Source organism: Verticillium dahliae, genomic scaffold (genome assembly GCF_000150675.1).
Source record: "Verticillium dahliae VdLs.17 supercont1.15 genomic scaffold, whole genome shotgun sequence".
NCBI lineage: Eukaryota > Fungi > Ascomycota > Sordariomycetes > Glomerellales > Plectosphaerellaceae > Verticillium > Verticillium dahliae.
The window spans coordinates 226,488-248,491 of NW_009276934.1; the positions used below are offsets into that span (position 1 = coordinate 226,488).

Below are 22,004 nucleotides of genomic sequence, written 5' to 3' on the forward strand. Positions count from 1 at the left end.
TGCAACTGCGGCGCTGTTCGGTACCTCCCTCACAATCTAAAGCGTCAATTGAATGAGTCGCTCACAGACCCAGCTATCGAATCGCCGTTCCACAATATGCCGACCGTCCCCCGGCCTTCACCCTCGGTCCCTCCCCGGATCTCGCCAATCCCCGTACCCCTCGGCTCCCTTTCGTCCTCGCATGTCACTGCAATGATTGCCGCGTCGCCTGTGGGAACTCCTCCTTTGAGGCTATCCAAACACCTGCACCACAAATGACTGTGTCCGCTCTCCAGGTAGGCAAAGGTTCCGACCTGCCGCGATCGCATACAGGCCGCCTTGTTGAGCGGCCCATGACCGAGGATGAAGTCACCGCGTCGGACGCAGACCGGCCGGCCTATGTGCCTGCCCTCGATGTTCTCCGCCCTGATGTTCCCGGGGCCGAGGGCACTACTCTCGGCTTTTTCCACGCCTTCATCTGCGACAAAGAGGCTGCCTCTCGCAGCTTCTGTATCCGCTGTGGCGGCCCCATCGCCTTTCACTGCCGCCCGCAGGCCGAATGGTTCGGCCCCAGTTTTCAGCAGCCCGAGGGCTGGTCCGACATTTTTGACGTTCTTCTTGGAACCGTCGATCGCCACCACCTCGACAAGGAAGACTGGCTCGCTGTCGAACATGACCAGGCTTGGGATGAGGCTCTTTGCTGGAATAAAGCTGTGCTCGTAAAAGGCCGCAGCCCCGGCGCGAGACGTCACCCCTCCGGCGCCCTGTCAGATGAAGTGCCCGATGGAGACCTTCTCAGGCCATGATTTGCGATGGGATATGGGAGCAAGTGGTTAGCCGTGATCTGTACCAGACTGTCATAGGTAGTGGAAATCGCAAATCGCAACGATCGCGCCGCGCCGTGCAAGAGGCCAGCCTTGTGTAGCACCCGCACCCTCCCCGTTGGACATGATCTTGAGTTCTTACTCAACACCCACAGTCATGACCTCTGCTCGTAACACACCCATCCCGCATCCACAGCCAGTCAGCACCCCCTCCTCCCTCGCCAGCAGAGGTGATGCGGCCGTGAGACCGCCTCTGCTGACATGCATACACCCCAACCCACCCCCATCACGCATTCCGCCCCCCTAGCAGCGGTGAGTCTAACAAAACAGCGCCCAGCGTCGAGCGAAACGTCCGCGTAAACCGCCTCGAGAATGTCGAAATGTCGGTATCCCTAACAGACGGTCCAAACCTCGCACACCAGCCCGCCCATGCATCCCCCTTCATAAAGCACCCCCCCTTCCTTCTTGCCCTTGATCCTGCCCTCCAGAAATCCACAGCACAAGCCTCCGTGACACAGCACAAAAGCTCCCCCCTCTCTTCGCCTCCGACCCGTTCACCCTTCCTGGTCTGATCCTCCCGGTCTCGCTCCCGCTGCACCCCTACGCTTGAACCCGCGCGCGACCCAAGTCCCAGAGCCGCAGAGCAGACGACCCCATCGCCGTCCCGGAAAGGCAAGGACCAAAAAAGAAAAGAGTTATACAAGCGCGCGCACGATGCCCTGCAACCCGTCTTCGCGCCGCTACTTTGCGAGTCTCGCCCGGAGGCTCTGCGTCCGGTGTCTCGAGCCGTATAGCCAGCACCACATCTGCTCGAGCCACGAGGAGCACGTCCACCGGACGGCGCTGCACGTCTAGGGTAGGTCGGAGAGCCCCTCGCCTGGTTGGTGGATTCCCAGTCGGCGCGTGACATGATGTGGTGGCCGCCTGCTCACCCTCACCAGATCGTGTGCGGATTGGATATTCCTTGGCGTTCTTTTGAAGCAACACGAGCGAAGCATTGTATTGGACGAGCAAAGGTTGGAGAGACAGAGGAAGGGAAAACAAGAATGAACCCTCGCGGATTGCCGAATCAGGAAGGCTGGCTGGCCCCCCCTCCTTGGTGCGGCGGCTTACGTGCTTCATCATCTCAGTCATCACGGAAATCAGCTTGCATGGCCCAACCACAACCCGAACCCATTACACACACACACACTCCTACCCCCACGAAATGGCTGGTTGGACAGGGTATCGTCTAATCATTTCGGCTGTCAATGTCGCGTTATGCTTTTAGGTACTGTACAACAAAAAATTGCCAATGAGGCCCGGAAAAACAAAAGCCAGGCCATACGCCGGTGCCATGCCGTCCCGTCCCGCCCCTTCCGTGAGACCGCAGTCCAGAAACCGGACCAACCAATCGGCCACAGGACGCTCTTTTTTTGTTCCATTTCCGCAACCGACTATTAGGGAAACCCGCTTTGCAACCCGCCACTCCCACCGAAAGAAGAGTGTGGAATGGTGGGGTACAAAAGCTGAGGAGAAGAGGGAGTGATAGGGAATGTATGTGACGTCGTTAGTCCCGAGACTGCAGTCGACCTCGTTTCGCCTGGCGCCTCCAAAAGGCCGTGTAGAGGCGTCGTCGAGCTACGGGTGCGGAGCTGGGAGATGCGAATCTGTCCACAGCTCGAGACGTCGGACAGTCGCGAAGAACCGAGTGTCTCTACGACTCTTCGTTACGGCGGGCGCCGCCGCGCGTCGACGAGGATCCGCCGCGCTGTCCGCGGCCGCGACCACGGCCCTCACCACGGAATCCACTACGGCCACCACGGAAATCACCACGACCACGTCCGCCACGGAATCCAGAACCACCTTCACGGTTGCCATTGCCACGGTTACGGCCGGGCACCTGGCGGAAGCCATCGTTAGGGTCAGCGGAAACGGCGGGCTATCAACATGTTAGTTCAATGTTTTGCTACCAGTCGAGATGTTCCCTTACCTGAACGGGCTGCTCGGGCTGGTCATCAGCCCAAGACTGGGTGTTGCTGGCGTTGGCAGGAGTAGCCTCCAGGCCAGTCTCGGTCTCGGCAGGGTCGCGAGGGATGTTGACCCACTCCTGGGAGATGGCGGAAGCGCCAAGGTCGTTACCAGTGTCCCACTTGTCGCCAGCAGCATTGGCGGCATCGTTGCTGGCATCGGCGTTGCTGGCAACTGGAGTTTGGGCGTTCTCGGAGGCGGAACCGTTGACAAGAGCAGCGTCGTCACCAGCAGTGATCTCCGTAAGACTGGCATTGGCGACCGTCAGGTCAGTGCCGGGAGCAGGTGCAGCGGCAGGTTGGGCGTCACCCTCAGTCTCGAGTTGCTCGGTCTCGGGAGCCCGTCGAACCTGAGGGGCCTCCTTCATGTACGCACGAGCCCAGGTGCGGAGATCGGCGACTGGAAAGCAGTGTTAGCGGTCATGTCACACGGTTGGCTTGTGAGGGGAAACACTAACAAGTTACATCCAGGAAGGTGCCATCAACGTCAAAGGTGCGCTCGTTGCTGCCACGAACAAGGGCGATCATGCTGCCGGCGGCGTCGTCGTCGCCGACGTACATGTTGCCAAGAACGCCCTCAATGGCGCGACCAGCCTCCTCGGACTGGCCGGCTGGGTCCTCACGACGGGCGGCGGCAAGGCGGAGGAAACCAGAGACCTCCTTCAGGTGTTCGAAGACGGCAGTGTCCACGTCACCCTTAGACGAATTCTTGGCCGCCTCCACAGCAGCGGCAACCTCCTTCTCGATCTGTTCAGTGTAGTAGGTCTTCAGCTCGGCCTTCTCCTTCTCATGGACGGCCTTGTCCTGTTGGGCCTTGGCGCGGTATTCTGAGTCAAGCTTCTTGAACTGAGCAATCTGTTCCTCGTTCTGGGTGAGCTGGGCGAGAAGGGCGGGCTTCTTGCTGATCTGAGCCTTCTGGTCGGCGTTGATAAGCTTGGCGGCAAGGAGCTGTTCAAGCGACTTGCCGGGGTTCTCGGTAATGACGGCCTCGGTTTTGGCCATGTTGGACTGTGGGGGTACGAATCAGCACGGGGCTCAGTGCTTGAAGGTAGGTAGAAACTCACGATCTTCTTGTTAATGTTGCGAATGTTCCTGCAATGCAAAGATTCTCGTCAGCATTGTTCCGGCACCTCGGGAACAGGATACATTAATGTAACTTACTTCTGGAGCTCACGGATGTAGGGGCTCTCCGAGGCATCATCGCCAGCATCGGCAGCCCTCTCGCCGGCAGGCGAGGCAGTGGGCGCGGGCGACTCGGTACGCTCAATAGGGGCGGCGGCAGCCTTGGCCTTCTTCTTCTTCTGAGACTTGGATTCGGCCTGCACGGCAGGGTTCTGAACGTCGGAGGCGGCCATTGTGGAGGACGTAAGGGCTGACGGGGGCGTGGATAGGCTGAGCGAAAGTTTGCAACTGAATGCGGGACGGGAAGGTGCGGTAGAAGACAATAGTAATGAGAAGTGGGGAGAATCAGGTCGAAGCTGAGCTGCAGCAGAAGATCGCCAGCAGTAGACAAGAGAGACGAAATGTGGACTTAGGATTGGGGGTTCTAGGAAGGGATCGCGAGAATTGGAGTTGTGGTTGTGGTGTTGGCCAGGTGGAGGAAGCTGGAGCAAGTCCGGCAGGTGAGCTGGTCAAGGAGACGTGCAGGCGATTTTCGCCCGGTGCTAGCGTGAATGCTAGTGACCCCTGCTTTGGGGGAAGCTCATCCACTGGAGCACCAAACACAGCACCCACAGAGCCTAGCTTGCTGAGGCTGGGCATGGACCCTTTCTTAGTGCCGGTCATCTAGGGCAAGCCGAGCTGGGGTTCTAGCACCAGCGAGAACTAAAGAAGACACCTGGATTTTGGCCTCATCGAGCCAGTGCGCACACCGATTCACCATGGTGAATGCATCATTGCCATTCAAGCATGGCTGTAAAGAAAAAAGACGGTCATTCACTTGGTCTCACACATCTTCAGGAAAGCAGCGTCTTTTGGTTGTGCCTAGAATGTCTCGTGCTCCTGACAGCTTGTACCTTCCCCGCATTGGCACCACCTAGCCGCTCTTTCTAGTTTGCTCTTGCGTCACTCAGCCGCCTGAGCTGATCGGTACTCCCATTTCAACCTCGGGCCCATCCGAACCAGGCCCAAGGTCACGAGCTCTCGCGTCGGAATAAGATCGTGCATCTAATGTGGTTTTGTGAACGTGTTGCATAGTGACATATCTATGCATTAGATCTATGCATTCTTGTCTTCGATTAACCATCCCAGAGGCATCCTTTGGATGGCTGCAGGCTACCTCTGAAAGGCAACATCCCTCACGTGGCTTCCCTGACAACCCAGCACGAAGAGTCCTTGACTCAGGCTCGATGGATAGATAGACTCGAGACGCGGGTATCTGACCGTCGACTCCCAGCGCGATACTTTCACGTAGAAGGGAGCATTGGCCAAGCCGGTTCCCACGAACTACGATCGCAGTACCACCACAAGATTCTTTCCGCAGCAATCAGTCCACTACAGAAACGCCTTTCGGGCCATCTGTGAGACCTGTTGGGCGCTCTGTGAGCAGAGATCCTCTATATCGTGGGTTCTGCGATGGCACGCCCGGCGCTTGGTCCATGGATATTTTTCTTCATTCCGTCATCAGTGTCGTAAACTCGTAGTGGCAGCGTGTCGGCTCGTTATGATCGTTAGGTTAGGGGCCATATCGATAATTGGCAGAAGCAATGCGGCTTCTCTCAGCTCTTGAACTTGGCTAGCGCATCCTGCTGTTAAGTTAGACTTGGCTCACCACATCGCCGTGATCCAGACATACCACAGTCGCCTTCCGCACACTCGTTGGCGTAATTGTTCTTTCCCCAGAGGCCTTGGAGTCGATTGCTGCCTCCTTCAACACTCTGATTTCTATTGGTTAGTTCCGACAACTTTGTTGTTAAGCATGAGACGCTCACGTTTGCATGAACCGCATATAGTTGAGATACACCTAGCTTGTATTAGCCAGCGCGCGTCAGGACGCGTCGGGGGGGGGCAACGCACCAGCACATCGAGGTTCTTGGTGGCATTGCAGTTGGAGTGCGCCTTCAAAATCTTCTTCGCCGTTGCCCGGGGATAGGCTTTCTTGATGGGTGCCATTGTGTGCTGTATTAGGGGAAGTGGTGATTCTAGAAAGAGTGTCGCTTGCACATTCGCCACGCGTTGGTGTTGACCCCAGGCTGAAGGTTGAAGGCTGAATATGGCCCCACACGAGCATTCCCAGGTCCCTGGATCCACGCCTCATCCCTGTACTTGACAGGCGCTCTGTCACGTGAGCAATCGAGCCCTCTCACCACCCTGTGTACCTATTGAGAGCGGCAAACCTGACGCAACAGCGACCGCTTTGGATGGCTCGCAGCTACAATCTCGAATTGATTCGACATTTGCTCCCTACTCTGTCACTGAGGCTCTCCAAATGAAAATGTCTGTGTGATGTGCTTACCCGATGCGTTCCCTACATCTCATGGGAGCGGTCCGGCTAACGTAATGTTGACTCGACTTTGAACACCACTATGGTCCCCGAATTGATCCTCTCACTTGGAGTCGTGAGCGACAGCTAGCATTGTACACATGATGACAGTTGTCTTCTCATAGCTTTCTCAGCGCTTAACATACCATGGCCAGATTCCAGGTGTTTTATGGGTTATAAGATAGTAAATGGTAGACTGGTTTCATCCCAGACGTAGTTGATTTACGCTTAGGTATAAACAATAATATCATTTCGAGTCACTTATAGGTGACTATGATGGCGAAACAGGTGGCACCTGTGCAATGTTGGAATCCCTGCAGCATGTGCGAAGTACAGTGCCAATTTGATATCCGTACGCCACCAGCGTCCCCCCGATGGAGGGGTTGCTTCCAGTCTGTCAAATTGTCGAGCTTCAAGAGCTCCAGAGATTCGGAGCGTCACGTTGCAGCTCCTCGATTACACACGTCACCAGCACGAGTCCAAGTCCGACCACACAATAGTCGCCAAGATGATGACCCGAAGAATGGTATAAAGACTCTACAGCAACCGACACGTAGCCTGAGCTGATGATTGTGCAGCTCACGAAAGAGGACGAGGAGGCGACCGGCGACGAGACCGAAGTCCGCAGAGAGGACCAGGACAAGATCAACAAATTCAGTCGTCTCCACCAGCGCGAACTGGCGATACAGGACGAGCTCAAGGTTAAGAACGTAGGTGGCGACCCTTGAAACCTTTCGCAGATGCGGCCGCTGACCGGATTGTGCCAAACAGAAAGAGAAGGAGGAGCTCGACGATCTAAACACCGAGCTCGAGCTCATTGACGAGGACGACACCGTACCGTACGCTAGCTGTGCCCTGATGGTGTCACTTTCACTGACAGATTGTCTAGCTACAAGATTGGCGATACATTTTTCAACGTCCTGCAGCCTCAAGCTTTGGAGATGTTGGGCGAGGCGACGGCCAAGATTGAGGAGGAGGTCGAGAAGCTGGAGGCGAGGCTCGAGTCGACAACAGAGGAGATGACAGAGCTCAAGGTCGCACTATACGCCAGGTTCGGCAAAAGCATCAACCTTGAGACGTGAAGAGAATATAGAAGAACAGGCCTCAGTCGACAGCTCAGAGACGGTTCGATCCAATCTACAGATACCCAAAATCGCAAAGATGTATTACGAGGACAGTGGCCACCTGAGCCAATTTCTCAACCCCTTGCTTCCACCAGAAATCATAATTTTCAAAAGTTCACTTGGCCCAATGCCAACCAAAAGTCGGATCGTCACGTGCAGTATGCCGAGATACGGTTGGAGACGGCTCATCGACAGTTAATCCATCGGCCCGGAAAACATGTTCCCTCCCCCATGCCAAGTCCCTGGCGTCACTGTCTGCAGCCGACGCCCCCTCACCTATCTTCTCCGGGGCACATAGAGGATGATCATCAGCCCTGGGACCGTCAACTTGGCCGGCAAACTTGGGCCGACAATGGAAATAGCACTTGTGTTGGCTCCAAGTCCGATCTCGCTCGACTGTAACGCTTTGTGGAACGAAATAGGAAGCGCCTCAGTCTATAGTTCCGAGTTGCAGGTCGATCGTTGATCGGGCCTCTCAACGTGGGCGGACATTCTGGTCCTAAGGAACCGACACCGCCAGCGCCTGATCACTTAACCGGACGCCATGTCCACCATGGCTGTCTCCTGCCTAGATAGATCAATATGCCTGTCACTTTTTATCCAATATTCCGTCACGGACCTGCACATCTGCGCCCTTCCATCTACATGCTTGGCAACACTGTGTAACACGTCTTATGTTGGAGGAGTCGACGTTACCCTTAGTGTATTGGGCCGTTGTTGCCAACAACAATGGCAAATGAACATGTCCCAGAGTCACGAATATCGAAACACTAGGGATGTCGTTGAGGGTAAGTCAATCTTATGGTCTGGCTTCCACTGATGGCCTCCGGTCGTTTTTGCAAGAATATCACATAATAACACCATGCGAAGCCGTTCGGCATCCTGATCCAGCGGGCGCAGCCGCCAAAGCTCCTGGCGAGGAACCAAGCCAGAGTCGCGAGGAGAAAGAGTCGCACACTGGCCTGCCATGCACATCCGGAGAAGACGAAGAGAAGACAATAGTATCATGGGAAGACAACGATCCTGAAAACCCCTATAACTGGTCCAGCGTGAGCACAAACATCAGCCAGACGTCACGAGAAACGACTAACGATACCCAGACCAAAAAGTTCCTTATCCTGCTCCTCACCATGATGCTCATCATCAATAGCACCATGGGATCGGCTTTGCCATCTAATGCCATCCCGTATATATCGGAACAATGGGACATTGCTTCGCCGCAACGCCAGATTCTGCCCATCTGCGTCTTCATGATCGGCTACTTCTTCGGGCCCATCCTCTGGGGGCCTTTGAGTGAACACTTTGGCCGCCGCATCATCACCAACGTGACTTTCATTCTGTTCACCGTATGGACGTTAGCTTGTGCTCTCGCGCCCAATTTTGCGGCGCTGAATGTGTTCCGTCTCTTCGTTGGCGTCTTCGCCAGCGCTCCGATAGCTGTCGTTCCGGGCATCATGGCTGACATATACGGAAACCACAAGACTCGCGGCCGTGCTATGTCGTTCTTCATGGCTGTACGTCCTGCCCACGTCCTTGTATCTGCCCACGTATTGACGCCTTGACTTACAGACTACCTGTTTCGGGCCTCTCTTCGCCCCCATCATCTCAGGTTATTGCTCGCCGTCTATCGGCTGGCGATGGACTTTTTGGATCGGGCTCATCTACGCCGGTGCCACCTTGATTCCCCTCCTGTTCTATCTTCCCGAGACATCAGCCTCAATCCTGCTCGCCCGCCGCGCCGCACGTCTACGAAAACTAGATCCAGTAGGTAACGCCCACATCGTGGCTGCACGCGATCTCGAGCACACGGATCTTCACCAGCTCGTCACCGTGGTACTGACGAGGCCGCTCCGCATGATCGCCTGCGAGCCCATAGTCTCCTGCTCCTGTGCCTACCTCGCCTTGATCTACGCCATCTTCTACATGTCCTTCCAAGCCTTCCCGATCATCTTCAACACGCTCTACGGTCTCGGGCCCGGCCCCACGGGTCTCGCATTCCTCCCCATCGGCGGCGGCTCCCTCCTCAGCCTCCCCTTCTTCTTCGCCTACGACCCGACCCTGACGCGCCTCCGCCGGCGCCACCCCGCCCTGCGCAAAGAGGAGTACCGCCGCCTCCCCCTCGCCTGCGTCGGCGGTCCCCTCTTCGTCGCCTCCCTCTTCTGGCTCGGCTTCACCGCCCGCCCCTCCCTCCCCTTCTGGGTCCCCATGCTCGCCGGCCTCCCCTTTGGCGCGGGCTTCATGCTCATCTTCATGGCGCTGCTCAACTACCTGACGGACGCCTACGAATCCTTTGCCGCGTCCGCCAACGCCGCCGCCTCCATGGCCCGGTCGTTCCTCGCCGTCGTCCTGCCCCTCGCCACGCGCCCGCTGTTCGACCGCCTCGGTGTCGCCGGCGCGTGCGCCCTGCTCGGCGGCCTCAGCGCCGTCATGGTGCCGATCCCGTTTATATTCATATGGAAGGGGGACCGCATACGCGCGGCGTCGCCGTTTTGCATTGCGCTTAGGCAGCAAGAGGATGAGCGGGAGCGGGAGGCTGATGGGCGCCGGCGGAGGAGGGAGCAAGCTGCTGCTGCTGCTGCTGCCGCCGGCGAAGATGCGCGACAGGCGTCGCCAAGGGCTGCGGGCGTTTGAGCTGGGTAGAGGTAGATTGATGGGGAAAGCCTGGATCTGCGCTTGTCAGGCCAGATTCCCCATACGCTTGGCTCTTGGGTTGCAGTGCGAGACGAATACAACCCATGATCATGACATGACATATGATACCTGCCTTAGGACGGATGCTAAGCGTACACAGACATTGATCGCAGTGTATCAGGTTTCTATAGCACACGTAGCCGATGCATGATAGGTCCCGGGAACAGGCAAAGACGGTTATACGGACGCGAGCCCTTCCCGAAGTAGCATGTTCTGGCCCGATCGCATGACGCAAGGCACGTTCGTCCGAGAAGTCTGCGTCCAAGCCACCAGCCGCACCCATCATGCCGGTCAACATTTCGGACTGATAACGCATGAATAAACAAACAGCTGGAGGCTGCATTGACCAACGCCGTCTGATCTACACGATTCGTGATTGCCCCTGAACCAAGGTGTGAATGACATAGATCGAATGAAAATGACGATTCACAAAACATGCACATACACACATCAATAGATCCATTCATACGGTCTCGACCACAAACCGCATCCCCATTGCTACGAGAAGCGAGTTAAAGAGAGCCCAACATGTTGTGATACATGGGAACGAAATGAAACAACTGTTTTTTCCTTGAACCAGTTGGGGCCAGACCACCCGGCTACAACGCTATAGAACATATTCCTCCCGACAAGTACCGCATTCCGGCTCTCCAAGGAGTTGGCCGAGGAAAGCTCTATCAATCACCTGCTTTGAAACTGTGCACAAAAAAGAAAAAACGAAGGTTGTCATGAATTCATAGATTCTTCTCGTATACGAAGAAAGAGTAAGCTTGACATATAGAATCTACACTTCCATATACAACACGCTTCTGGGGGAGAAGGGCTGCGAAGTCTCTGGATCAGAGACTTAGACGAGCCTCTGGGGCCTGGCGTTGCTGAAGCGGGTGCGCTTGTAAACAGGCTTGTAAACAGGGGCACCGGTAGGCTTGGGAACACCACTGGGGAGGGTGCCGTTGTTGCCAGTAGGGTAAGGGACAGGCTCGACGGTGATGGTCTTGGACAGGGTGACGACGTCGTCGGTGGGGCAGTCATCCTCATCCTCCTCATCGACATCCTCATCGTCCTCGTCGTCATCGGCGCCAGGGGCGGGAGTGGACTCGGCCTTGCTGGTCTCGGTAGCGCCGCCACCAATAGTAACGTAGACGGTGGAAGCAGGGGCGGTGACGGTCACGACGGAGACGGAGGGGCAGGCACCCTCGCCCTCGGAGGAGCCGTTGTCGGAGCCGGAGCCGTTGTCGGAGCCGGAGCCGGGGGTGGAGCCAGTGCCGGTCTCCTTAGGCTTCTCGACAGTGACAGTGATGGTGCCGGTGGAGGTAGCGGTGGTGGTGGTGGTCAGCTCATCGTCAGAGCCGGAGCCGGGGATGACACCAGTAACGGTGGCGTCGCCGTAAGGCTTGGTCTGAGAGGCGACGTTCTCGCCCTCGGAAGAACCGTCATCCTCCTCCTCGTCGTCATCGCCCTCGTCGGTGGGGCAGTCCTCCTCGTCGTCCTCCTCATCCTCGTCGTCACCGACGGGGGCCTCAGGGGAAGCGGCCGAGGTGGTGATCTCGGGGGTGGGGTAGCCGGTAGGGGCGGGAGCAGTGGGGCCCTCAGTGATACCGGGGACGGCGCCGGTCTTGGTGTAGCCGGGAAGCGAGCCGGTCTCGTGCTCCTTGATGATGGACTTGGAGATGGTGGCAGCCTCGGCCACGGGGCAAACAGTGGTGGAGAGAACGACGGTGTTGGTGACAACAATGACGGACAGGTCAGAGGCGGGGAGGGTGCTGGAGGCAGCAGCGCAGTTGGTGACGGTGGGAGCGCACGATGTGATGGTGGCGACCTCGGTGACCTCAACAGTCAGCGTGGTGTAGCCGGCGGGGGCCTCGGGGTAGGTCTCGTTCTGGCGGCGCCAGTGGTAGTGGTGGGGCTGGTAGGCGTTGGCAACGGCGAGGAGGCCGGCGGCGGCGACGACGGACTTCATTGTGAATGCTGGTGATGGTTTGTACGGAGTGAGTTGTTTGTTTGTTCGGGTAGTTGTCGAGGGATATGTTCGTCGTTGTTATTTGATATGCACGGGTTCAAAAGGCGAAAGATCAATTTCGCGTTGAGTAGCTAGCAGACACAGTTTGCTTTGCTGAAAAGAATGGAATCTCGAGTGAGGGATGATCAGAAGGACTGTATGCTGCGATTGAAGGAATGTAAGTGCCACAAGGGACTAAAGAATGACTGGAAGGTTGAGGATGGATTGCGAGTAAACGACAAGACCGTAGGTGAGAGGAGAGGGAGGAAGAGGAGGAGGATGAGACGAGGAGGAGGGTGAGTCCTTTTACATCGCTCGGTCTAGAGTGTGTGAGCTGCAGCACCCGCCTGGCCTTGGCAAGGTCATAGGACTGTCTATCGCCCTCGCATCTAGACTAGACCCTGGCTCTCCTCTCAAATCCTCTCTCCTGGCCTGGCGGGTGGTGCCTGACAGCCCTGGTCTCGAGCAATCTGGCAGCGCTCGCTGCGCCTTGGCGGGGGAACGAGGCAAACCGCCAACGCTGGCGGGCGGGTGATGGGGACACAGGAGTGCGAGGCACCACACTGCCAAACTGCTTCTCCTCTCCTGGCCTGTTCCTTAATCTCTCGACGACCCCACTCAAGTGTGCCTCAAGGCCGAGATGACGGGGCCTACCTCGCCCAGACCCTGCCAGGGTGCGGTGAACGATGCTCGTTGGCGTAAGGAAAAGGAGAAGGTGGTGTGAAGTGATCAAGCCGGTGCCCCTGGATTTCGCTCCTTATGCAGGTACGGGACAACTTGATACATAGCGTTGGGCCAATCAACCCCACCGCAGCAGGCCACACCCTGGTTGAGAATCGTCGCACCAGACGCAGACCCCTGAACCCGCCCGCCCCAGCCTCCGATGAGTGGGACGAGGGATCGTTCCCTGGCAGTGCCTTGTTCTTTCTCGACTCAAATGGTAGACCCTCGATCTCTTCGCTGCAGCTTCCAGGCCAGCCAGCAGCCGGTCGGTGGCTGGAAATTGATTTGCGCAAGTCGACTCGTTTAGATCGTGAAAACGGCTTCGTGATGCCGGATAACGTCAGCATCCTTCTGTCTAGCGAAAGCAGCAAGAGCCGCACGGCTTGTTCGGTCTTCTATACGTTTTGTGGTGAGGGGAAGTCCCGTGGCTTGTGCTGATGGTCGAGCTTGGATATCGCTCGGACGGTGCTGTGAGGTGGCCAGAGCTGGAGAGGGCGCCGACCAACTCAAATGGCGGCCTGCGGCGCCTGTGTGTGAGAGTTGCTTCTGTTGAGGTCCCGATCTTGCCCAGCAGCCGCAAAAGTGATCGCATTTCCAAAAGCATCACATTGCTGCACCTTGGTAACGTTCTTGATTTGGCCTTGCTGCCCAGGACACCAATCAAGAGAGCGGGCGTCAAAAGAGACCGCCATGCCACAGGACGGTAGTGACGGGAAAGAGCGTATGCTTAACAATACAAACCAGATTGAATTTCGATCGACCCAAAAGGCTGGCGTTACTCGTACTGGCTGGTGCACGCATGCGTTAGGCGGCTAAAAAGTCGCAATTTTCGCTGTGAAGCGAACCACTCAGTGTCGCCATACACGTGGAGGAGGTGTGCAACGAATGCGAATGGTGTGAGACAAGAGGGCCCTGTAGGGCGGCGATAGAGTCATGTCGTCCCACCAGGGACTTCCATACCGCTGGACAGGTCTGCAACCTCGTTTGAATTGCGACCTTTTCCACGTCGTTTCTTCGGATTTGGTCAACGGCCTCCAAAATTCGCCTCACAGCCCGTCGTGGGAGGCGGCTCCGAAACTTTTCTTCTGCTTTTCTTCTTCGGAGTCCACGGGGGAACCCTGCCAGCAGATCGCCCTGCACAAGGACTGGATTTGACGGCTGGTGGAAATAGAGCCTGGATGGGGATGGGTGGGTGCTCGGCCCAAGCTTGTTCATTTGATGGAAACACCCGGCGTCGGTGGACCAATATCTGAAGTGGTTCGTCGCTTGTCACTCGCCAAGTTTCGTTGACACCCGTGGGATCCCCGTGCTTTTGCGAGAGATGCGACGCTGTCAGTAGTACATGTAACAGCCGCCGCCACCGACACTGTTATTGCCAGAACCAGTGGGTATTCCTTGGGCAACTCGCAGCGCGCGCCAGCCCGGATGGCTGAACATGACCGTTGGCATCCCCAGGAAAAGGGGCTGCCGGACCCTGGTGGCGATCCCCGGTCAGCGAAGCGCCCATCATCTCCCGCCGTGATTGGGCACCGTGACCCAGTGAAAACCACTCACAAAAGTGAAACTCAACTCAACAAAAGACGATCAGAGTGGGCCCTGGATCTTTGGCGGACGTTAGAAGCTTATTACGTCTGCAATCTCTTCGTAATGATCAAATAACGAGATCAGAAGGATCGGGACATGCTGAGATTGTCTCAAGGACGTCCCATGCCGCCGCAACATTGTGCAAACCGCCGAATGTTCTCGACCGTCTGCACCAGCCCAGTATTCCCCTCTTGACATTTTCGATGACGTGGTCTGCAGGCAAGGCCCCTGAATCAAGAAAAGCGGCACTGCCGACGTGTCTTGTAGTCGCGCGGCCGAGGTTCAGCTCAGGAGGAAGCCGGTGAGTGCCTGCGGTGCCGGTCTACACGTTCTGGATAGAATTCCAGCCAGAAGTACCACACATTGAGTTGTTGTCTTGGCATGGAACACCGTCCATTTACTTCTTCTCTTTTCTTCCTCTTCGTCGTTTGACCCGCTTTCGAAGCCTGCTTCGTAAGAGCCATGTTGGCCACCGAAGAGAAAGTCTCTGTCCGTGCATAGCGTCGGAAAGCAAAGATGCATCATCCCTTGACGAACAGCGCTCAGTGGTCGAATTCTTGCATAAGCTTCTTCTGTTGCCAGCACCAGTCGTGCTTCTTCGTCATCCGCTTCGGCTCGTGCGTGTCAGCTAGCTAGCCCGGCTCACTTGATCTGACATGGCGAAGAAGCAAGTCTCGTTCGATATGCGCCGCGTGGAAGCCTGGACTTGGGATTTGAGTCGGAGGCGTCTGACATGAGATACATTAGGCAGGTGGGTAGGAGACGGCATGCCCCCACATATCGTATGCTAGACGACCGAGAAAAGCCGGGATTATTCAACAATGAGTTGGACTTTTGTCAGTTCGCAAAGAAAGTCACAGTTGTGGGCGTCTCAAGTGTGGGAAGGTGAAGTGAGGCACGAGCAAAGTTGCCTGGGTACCTAGGTATCTTGGAATGAACATGAGGGCGGGCGGGCAGGGCACATAGAAGACAGTCGCTGGCTGGGTGCTCCTGCTCACCTCCGTTAAGGATGGCCAAGTTCATGAGCCACCTTGCGAAGAAGGAGCACCCAGGTTGTTTTCGCCCTTGGCCCCAGGCGATGTACCTGCCCTACCTGTCCAAGGTCCTTACCTTAGGTAGTTGGCACGGCTTCTGTTGTTCAGTTATCAAAGAGCCATGGCTCCTGGTCGACAATGTGAACTATACACATTTGGTGAAAAGTCACCAGCGAGCATCGGCAGTACCTGACTTGATGCGGAAGAGCAAGGTCCTTTCACAGTCTGGTCGCGAACGGGACCACGTCATTCGAGGCAGCTATAACGGTTCTCAACGATGGACACCTCTGTATCCGATTTGCGATATCTCAGGCTCGTCGTGCGCGAGCAGGAACAGACGGCGGTGCGAGACCTGGCAGTTGCGCCTCTTTATCGAATGTAAGACGTACGGCCGGTCGTCCTGCAACATGCTGCCCGGTGCTCGCTGCCTCGCCTCCTTGCTGCTGCTTGGCCATTTTGTACGCCTTCATCGTCTTCGACTTGCCCTTCACACCAAATGCCCCCTCTACCGTCTGCTCTGCCTCCGTTTGCCCAGGTTCATCTACACGGGAATGGCATCACGAGCTGCATCTCTTGTGCCAATAACCTCTAGCTCAAACGGCATTCGGCGATCTCTTCCACAGACAAGTCATCATACAGAAGATCTGCTTGCTGTATTGATCGGTTCTTCTTTCTCGGGTCCTCGTCAACACGTTATGAAAAACTCTGGAGCCCGATTTTCCGCCCGACGACTGGCACAAAAATTCTCAAGCAAGTATGTCGGCTTTCTGCTGCTGCAGGACGCAACAAGGAGATGATGAAAATGTGGCAAACAGTTCACCGCTTCCGAATGCGATACCTGTTCCTGTCCTTCCGCTGCCCGTCAAGGTCTCGGATACCCGACTGTGTGAGTCTTGGACACCGGACAACACTGCGCGTATACAACCCAGTCTCCAGCAAGGCACTGCGGCTTCCCTGCGGTCTCTCGGCGCAGCGTCATCAAACTCGTCCCTGATGCCGAACCACGAGTCTATCGAAGTTGGTCAGCTGGTTGTTGAAAACTCGAATTCAGATGTCGACACGGCAGATGCCCCTACGAGTGGCAAAAAGAGCAACAGTCCACTTGACCTTGTCCGCACCAAATTCCATCGAAACAAGTCGCATCACAGCTCAAGAACAGGACCCCGAGCAGGCCTCGGTGCCAGTGAAGAGGAAATGGCCCGTCGAGCCGAACTGAAGAGAATTATGCACAAGAGAATCCAAGAGGAGTTGAAGAGCGAAGAGGAGCAGCCTGAACCGAGTACCGGGTCCGCTTCTGCCGTGAAATATTCTACAACCCCTATCGACTTTCCGGGAGGCGGTCCCCGTGACCACCTTGAGTTTTCCATTGCGAATGCGTCTTTGGCTGATGCCGAGGCTCGCAAAGATGCAGCAGATGAGCAGTCCAACGCCGTAGACGAGCCTATTAAAGATGAACGCGACAAGGAGTATGATCTCAGTCGGCGTCGGAGTAGCTGTCCGCAATCATCCTTGTTTTCTACGCCTGGAGGTCTAGCCACCCTGGTTGTTCTTCGAGAGCGGAACTCACTTCCTGAGCTTCCTCCCTCGCCTGGCATGCGCCCAGTTGGCCATCTTGACGCCCAAAATGCTCTGTCTTCGGAACCACGCTGTTTGCTCATACATACCGGTCGACCTGAACAGATGGCCGATGTCCGCGGAAGCCCAAATTGTCACAGCTCATACCATGTCGACAATTCGCCAGACGGCAATTCGGCTCTATGTACATGGCTGATGACTCAAGGGCTGTCAAACCATGCACACATCACAGGAAGAGCTATAGAATCACCGTTGAAGTTGGCGTCTGAGATCGAGGGAACCACCACCAAGGTGCCACAGGCTACAGCCCTACGTTATTGTTCATCTCTGGAAACCCCTGCTCTGACAAAAGGGCAAACGTGTCAGCACCTGCAGCACTGCCAAGACGACGACACTGTCAATTACTCATTGCCGAATAAGGAAACATCAATTGCACGAGATGTGAGGTGTACTGATTGTACTGTCGGCGCCAATATTTTCGATACAAGCTGTCCGTCAAAAGAGACCGTCCGCCTGCCTACACCGGAGATACCAAGCACCGGCAGCGAGTCCAGAAAGGCAACAACAAGCTTACATGGCCTTCAGCTGTCACCCTTTCGATGTGAGTTTCCGATCACCTGCCCATGGACCGGCTTGGACATTGGCTAACCTTATCCATCGAAGGGCTTGGGTCAGACGGAGATAGCTTCTTGAAGGGCTCTGACAATCTGACGCTTGGTGGGAATGAATCCGGGTTCAGTCTGATAGTTCCTACAACGACGGGCTCACGCCGTCAGACTGCGGATGTGGGATCTTCACTGGCAGTGTCAGAGACATCGAGCTATCGGCATCAAGAAGCTGAGTTGAAGACTATTGAAAAACGGTTCGGTGATGTTCTCTCAAAACGCGGGCGGCCCCCTCTAAAGCACAGCAAGTTCAGGGAAGAATTTGAAGAGACTGGACCGCCAGTGGCCATCACCCGTTCCTCCTTTTTGCTGCAAAAGCTTCACATTCCTGTGCTGAAGCGGGCGAAATCAAGTTCAAAGACTGACGTTCAGGCGACTCCGCGATCTGAGGCGCCGGCCGAAACATTGGTCGTGGGCCTGAACCGAGGCAGCGTCCGGTCCCCAAACCAACCTTTACACAGTCATGAAGGAACAAGCACGCGGACTTCAACGCCACATATGTACTCGACTCCAACACTAGAGGAGAGTACTACCGACCTGTGGCAGAGGGCTGTCCAACTGGAGCGAGAGTCTCGCAAGGGAGCTGTCAGGGCTGCAGCGGTCAAGAAGGATCGGAAAAAGTTAGCTTCCAACAGCAGCGTCCATCTCAAGGTCGGGAGATGGAGAGGAGTCCAGCGGAGCAAGTCACTCGAGTCGACCAACGCATCAGACGCTAATGTTCCCAATCCACAACACTCGTCAGCAGGAGATGATCCTGATCGCCAGAAACAACCTGCATCGCCAAGTTGTCTGGGAACCAAGCTTCCCGGACGAGTAATGCATGACGAACAAAAAAGATACCAACCCCATCACGAGTCTGAGGATCGGGGAGAGAGGGTCCTCCAGAACCCCAATATAGGCATACCGCCACCAGAAGCATGGTCCAGATGGCCATCACAAACACGAAAAGAGCGGACGGCGGCAGCAGGGTACTCGGATGGTATGAAGTCCAGAGATTTTGCGATTGTTGCTTCGACTGGCGATGGACGCATTGAATGGATCACTGACAAAGACCCAGCAGCTCTCATGACTGATTTGCAACTCGGCTCTCGGTCCTTCTCTGGGAAATTTGGCAAAGCTGTCAAAACTGGACTGGAGAAGCTGCTTCCTCCCAAATCAGGGCCTCTAGACGAGGCAGGAAGATCTCTGAGTGGACATGTGGCCTTTGCTGGCAAGCGACTTGAATATCCCGAACTTGAAATTCTCCCAACAGAAGGGGGCTACAAGGAGCTCAAAGCACTCGAACAGGGCATCGACATCGTCAAGAATCGCCACCTAGAGCTTCCTACCAGAGCAACGGCGACGGACATGCGAAAACGTTCAATGTCTCACACGATCCCCATATTGGTGCGTGCAGCTGAGCAAGAAAGACATGATTGCATTCAGGAGGACGACATCGTGTCTGAAGCCATTCTAACGGCGGCTGATGCACCGCAACCTCGCGAAACGCAAGCTCGACCAGTAACGCCTGCGCAACTGATCAGTCGGCCGATGAGAGAATCTATCATGATACCTGATGATTACTTCACCACTCCGCTGACAAGCAGACGCGTTACGCGCCGCACCCGAGATTCGACGCTGACGACTGGAACCATTGAGAGATATGTGACCCCTCGCAGTCATATATCACGTACCCCATCGCTTCGCTCCCCGTCGAGTATGTCGATGATGAGTAGTAGTACTGTCGTTCGACGGTGCAAGTCAGCTGCAGAGCCAACACCGAGCCAAACGAACCTCTCAGCATACGAGGGTAGGTCCATTGCTCAACCCGATGTGCTGAGGAGCACGCAGGAGTTCCAGGATGAACTGGATAGAAGGCTCAACATGGAAAAAGGCGAGACATTTACAACCACGCGGACGAGTATCGAGGAGGGATGCTCAGAGCACACCTTACCCCCATTGCATTAGTAGGACACAAACCGCCTCGAACCGAGGACACTCCTTGCCTGAAGAGTTGCGACGCATGATAGACTGCGGAATTGGTCATCACGAATACGAAACGAGACAGAATATATGTTTGATAATCCCGGGGCTCGCGAGGCACGAAGGGGGGGTCGTGAGCAAGGTAATAAGAGCCAACTGATCAGAACGGCATAGATTCGGCGTGAACGTACGGTGCTGTTGGCTTTTGAATTCAATAGGAGACAATTAGAATACGGAAGCCATCAATGCACAAGCGGGACATATCGGAAGAAGTTGTGATCAATTTGCTTGCTACAAGTCAGAGTCATCAGTCATGTACTGTCCGGCCTTCCTCCCGAAGTCGCCATCTGTCGTATTGCGTCTATCCGAGCAAAACCTGCTGGAACTGCTGCGGCTCAAGATGCTGGGCCAATACATCTCGCAGCACCGCTCTGCTCCGTGCAATCTCTGGCACGACATTCTCGACGGGCTGCAGGTTGGCGCGCAGACTCTCCATATGACTGCCCAGGCGGGCACCAATGCCCTCGAGACCAGGCACATCAATGTCCTGGAACAACGCCCGCGGCGGCGCATCAGCCACGTGAAGCGTCCTGTCGGCAGGACGCGACTCGATGACAGTGGGCTTACCCCGCCCGTCAGGCACGAGCGGGTGCGCCTTGCGCGCGTCCTCGCGGAGGCGGCGAATTTCGGAGCGGGCATTCGTCTCCAGAGCCTCGAGCTCGGCGTACTCCTTCTCGAGGGCGGCCTCCTCGCGAGCGACCTCAGCGCGGAGCAGGGCGTTGCCGTGCAGGAGGCCGGTCTGGGTGCGCTCGAGGGCCTTGACGGCGTCGATGCAGCGCTCGTAGTCAAGCTCCTCGTCGCAGGGGTCGGTGTCCCGGGCTGCTGCTGGCCCCGCTGCGCGCGTGCGGCTGGGGGCGCCGGAGGCGGCTGGCGGGAAGGGGAAGCGGCGGGCGAGCTTGCGGGCGAGGTTGTGCGAGACGGTGCGGAGGGCAAAGGCGGCGTGGTCGCGGCGTTTGGTATTTGCCGCGAGGCGCTGGAGGACGGGCCGCTCGGCGAGATGGAGGAGGGACGTGATGATGGCGATGGAGGGGGCCGGGAGCGGGATCCAGGTTGCTTCGATCTTGGAGCGCGGAATCGAGGCTGGTTTGGTGCCGATGTAGCGGTATCGCGCCGAGGGCTTCGGAGGAGCAGGGGCGTCGGTTATGGAGTCTGCGGTGACGCGACGCTTCTTGGTTGCGGGTTCGGCGGTTGGGACATCGGTCGAGGGCCGTGGTGCCTTGCTCTTGTTCTTGGGTTTGGGCGATTGCGGGGGTTCGGCAGTGGATATGTTGGAGGTTCGGGGCCGGCGTCTTGGCTTTGGTTTTGGTTGTGATGGTGGTGGTGGATCGAATGGCAGAGAGACGTCGCTCCGGCGCGGACGCCCTCTCGACTTCTTCGCTGGCGGATCTGTCTCGATTGCTGAAGCCTCGGCTGTGGTTGATGGAGGTGGTTGTCGTGTACGAGCTTCGGAAGGTTCGCCTTGTGCTTGTTCTTTTTCTTCGGCAGGCTGTCGCCCTCGTTTGCGCTTCTGAGTCCTTCGAGGCTCTGGCGGTTCGTCCTCTTGCCGTAGCTGCGTCTCGGCAGCGGTTTCGGCGAGCGAGGGTCGCCCACGTTTCCTCTTGCGAGCTTGCTGGTCAGTCTTGTGTGTCTCGTCGTTGATCGTCTTTCGCGAGCCGTCGGATGGCTCAGCTGTCACATGTGCTTTGCTGGCAGTAACTGTTGCAGCGGCAGGGCCATCGTCCTGGCTGGTCTGGTTGCCGGTGTTGGTCTCTTGGTTCTTCGCGCGTGTTGGTCTTCCGCGACGGCGCGTGTGCGGTTCTGGGATCAGGGCCGATTGTGGTTCTGGCGTAGGGACCGATTGCGCAAACGGCTTATTTCTCGAAGGTCGCCCTCGTGGTTTGGGGGTGCTCTGGACCTGGCCCTCAAAGCTGAGCTCTTCGTTGACATCTTGTGGCAGCGCTGGCGGTTCAGGTTGCGACGCGTCTGACGCGACGAGTGCTGCGCGTTTCCGGCCTCGGGATGCGGCCTTGGGAGGCTGCGCGTTCATTGTCAGCAGGGTCATGACGTGTTGGGCGCACGAGAGACGCGTACCATCTTGAGGAGAACCCAGAATTCGGGCTCACATGGGTGTGCGTGTTGTGGTCAAACTGTGAAGATATTGACGTCCGTCGTGGGGTGTGTTCGAGGTGGGATGCGCGATGTGGCTGATGCTTAAGCTACGTGTGGCTGGAGACTCTCGAGGAAGACCATGCGCGCTTAAGGTTCCATGCGCCTAAGACAAAGAATACGGCGCAGAGGTCCATGTACTGATGTTC

At 56.5% G+C, this 22,004-nt stretch overlaps 8 protein-coding genes across 8 annotated transcripts; 4 read left to right on the forward strand and 4 right to left on the reverse strand.

Moving 5' to 3' along the window:
• Window positions 1-254: 254 nt before the first annotated feature.
• VDAG_06958 (uncharacterized protein) lies at window positions 255-785 on the forward strand (the record flags this gene model as incomplete). The annotated part of the gene is made up of 1 exon (XM_009655863.1): window positions 255-785. The coding sequence occupies one exon, from the start codon at window positions 255-257 to the stop codon at window positions 783-785; it is 531 nt and encodes a 176-aa protein (XP_009654158.1).
• A 1,714-nt stretch (window positions 786-2,499) lies between these two features.
• VDAG_06959 (uncharacterized protein) lies at window positions 2,500-4,167 on the reverse strand (the record flags this gene model as incomplete). The annotated part of the gene is made up of 5 exons (XM_009655864.1): window positions 2,500-2,724; window positions 2,776-3,212; window positions 3,271-3,820; window positions 3,877-3,904; window positions 3,974-4,167. 5 exons carry the CDS (start codon window positions 4,165-4,167, stop codon window positions 2,500-2,502), a joined length of 1,434 nt encoding a protein of 477 aa, XP_009654159.1.
• Window positions 4,168-5,003: 836 nt separating this feature from the next.
• Window positions 5,004-5,994, reverse strand: VDAG_06960 (uncharacterized protein). Its single transcript, XM_009655865.1, has 4 exons — window positions 5,828-5,994; window positions 5,743-5,774; window positions 5,607-5,688; window positions 5,004-5,556 (listed from the first exon to the last, which is right to left on the reverse strand). The coding sequence occupies exons 1-4, from the start codon at window positions 5,921-5,923 to the stop codon at window positions 5,530-5,532; spliced, it is 237 nt and encodes a 78-aa protein (XP_009654160.1). The 5' UTR covers window positions 5,924-5,994; the 3' UTR covers window positions 5,004-5,529.
• A 730-nt stretch (window positions 5,995-6,724) lies between these two features.
• On the forward strand, window positions 6,725-7,471 carry VDAG_06961 (uncharacterized protein). The gene is made up of 4 exons (XM_009655866.1): window positions 6,725-6,819; window positions 6,872-7,003; window positions 7,065-7,132; window positions 7,183-7,471. Exons 1-4 carry the CDS (start codon window positions 6,802-6,804, stop codon window positions 7,373-7,375), a joined length of 411 nt encoding a protein of 136 aa, XP_009654161.1. The 5' UTR covers window positions 6,725-6,801; the 3' UTR covers window positions 7,376-7,471.
• A 682-nt stretch (window positions 7,472-8,153) lies between these two features.
• VDAG_06962 (cycloheximide resistance protein) lies at window positions 8,154-10,048 on the forward strand (the record flags this gene model as incomplete). Its single annotated transcript, XM_009655867.1, has 3 exons — window positions 8,154-8,205; window positions 8,288-8,931; window positions 8,987-10,048. 3 exons carry the CDS (start codon window positions 8,154-8,156, stop codon window positions 10,046-10,048), a joined length of 1,758 nt encoding a protein of 585 aa, XP_009654162.1.
• Window positions 10,049-10,955: 907 nt separating this feature from the next.
• Window positions 10,956-12,338, reverse strand: VDAG_06963 (uncharacterized protein; the record flags this gene model as incomplete). The annotated part of the gene is made up of 1 exon (XM_009655868.1): window positions 10,956-12,338. Exon 1 carries the CDS (start codon window positions 12,066-12,068, stop codon window positions 10,956-10,958), a length of 1,113 nt encoding a protein of 370 aa, XP_009654163.1. The 5' UTR covers window positions 12,069-12,338.
• Window positions 12,339-15,423: 3,085 nt separating this feature from the next.
• VDAG_06964 (uncharacterized protein) lies at window positions 15,424-19,635 on the forward strand (the record flags this gene model as incomplete). The annotated part of the gene is made up of 4 exons (XM_009655869.1): window positions 15,424-15,826; window positions 16,264-16,334; window positions 16,385-17,624; window positions 17,687-19,635. 4 exons carry the CDS (start codon window positions 15,424-15,426, stop codon window positions 19,633-19,635), a joined length of 3,663 nt encoding a protein of 1,220 aa, XP_009654164.1.
• A 376-nt stretch (window positions 19,636-20,011) lies between these two features.
• VDAG_06965 (uncharacterized protein) lies at window positions 20,012-21,939 on the reverse strand (the record flags this gene model as incomplete). Its single annotated transcript, XM_009655870.1, has 3 exons — window positions 20,012-21,724; window positions 21,781-21,807; window positions 21,910-21,939. 3 exons carry the CDS (start codon window positions 21,937-21,939, stop codon window positions 20,012-20,014), a joined length of 1,770 nt encoding a protein of 589 aa, XP_009654165.1.
• Between the last annotated feature and the right edge of the window lie 65 nt (window positions 21,940-22,004).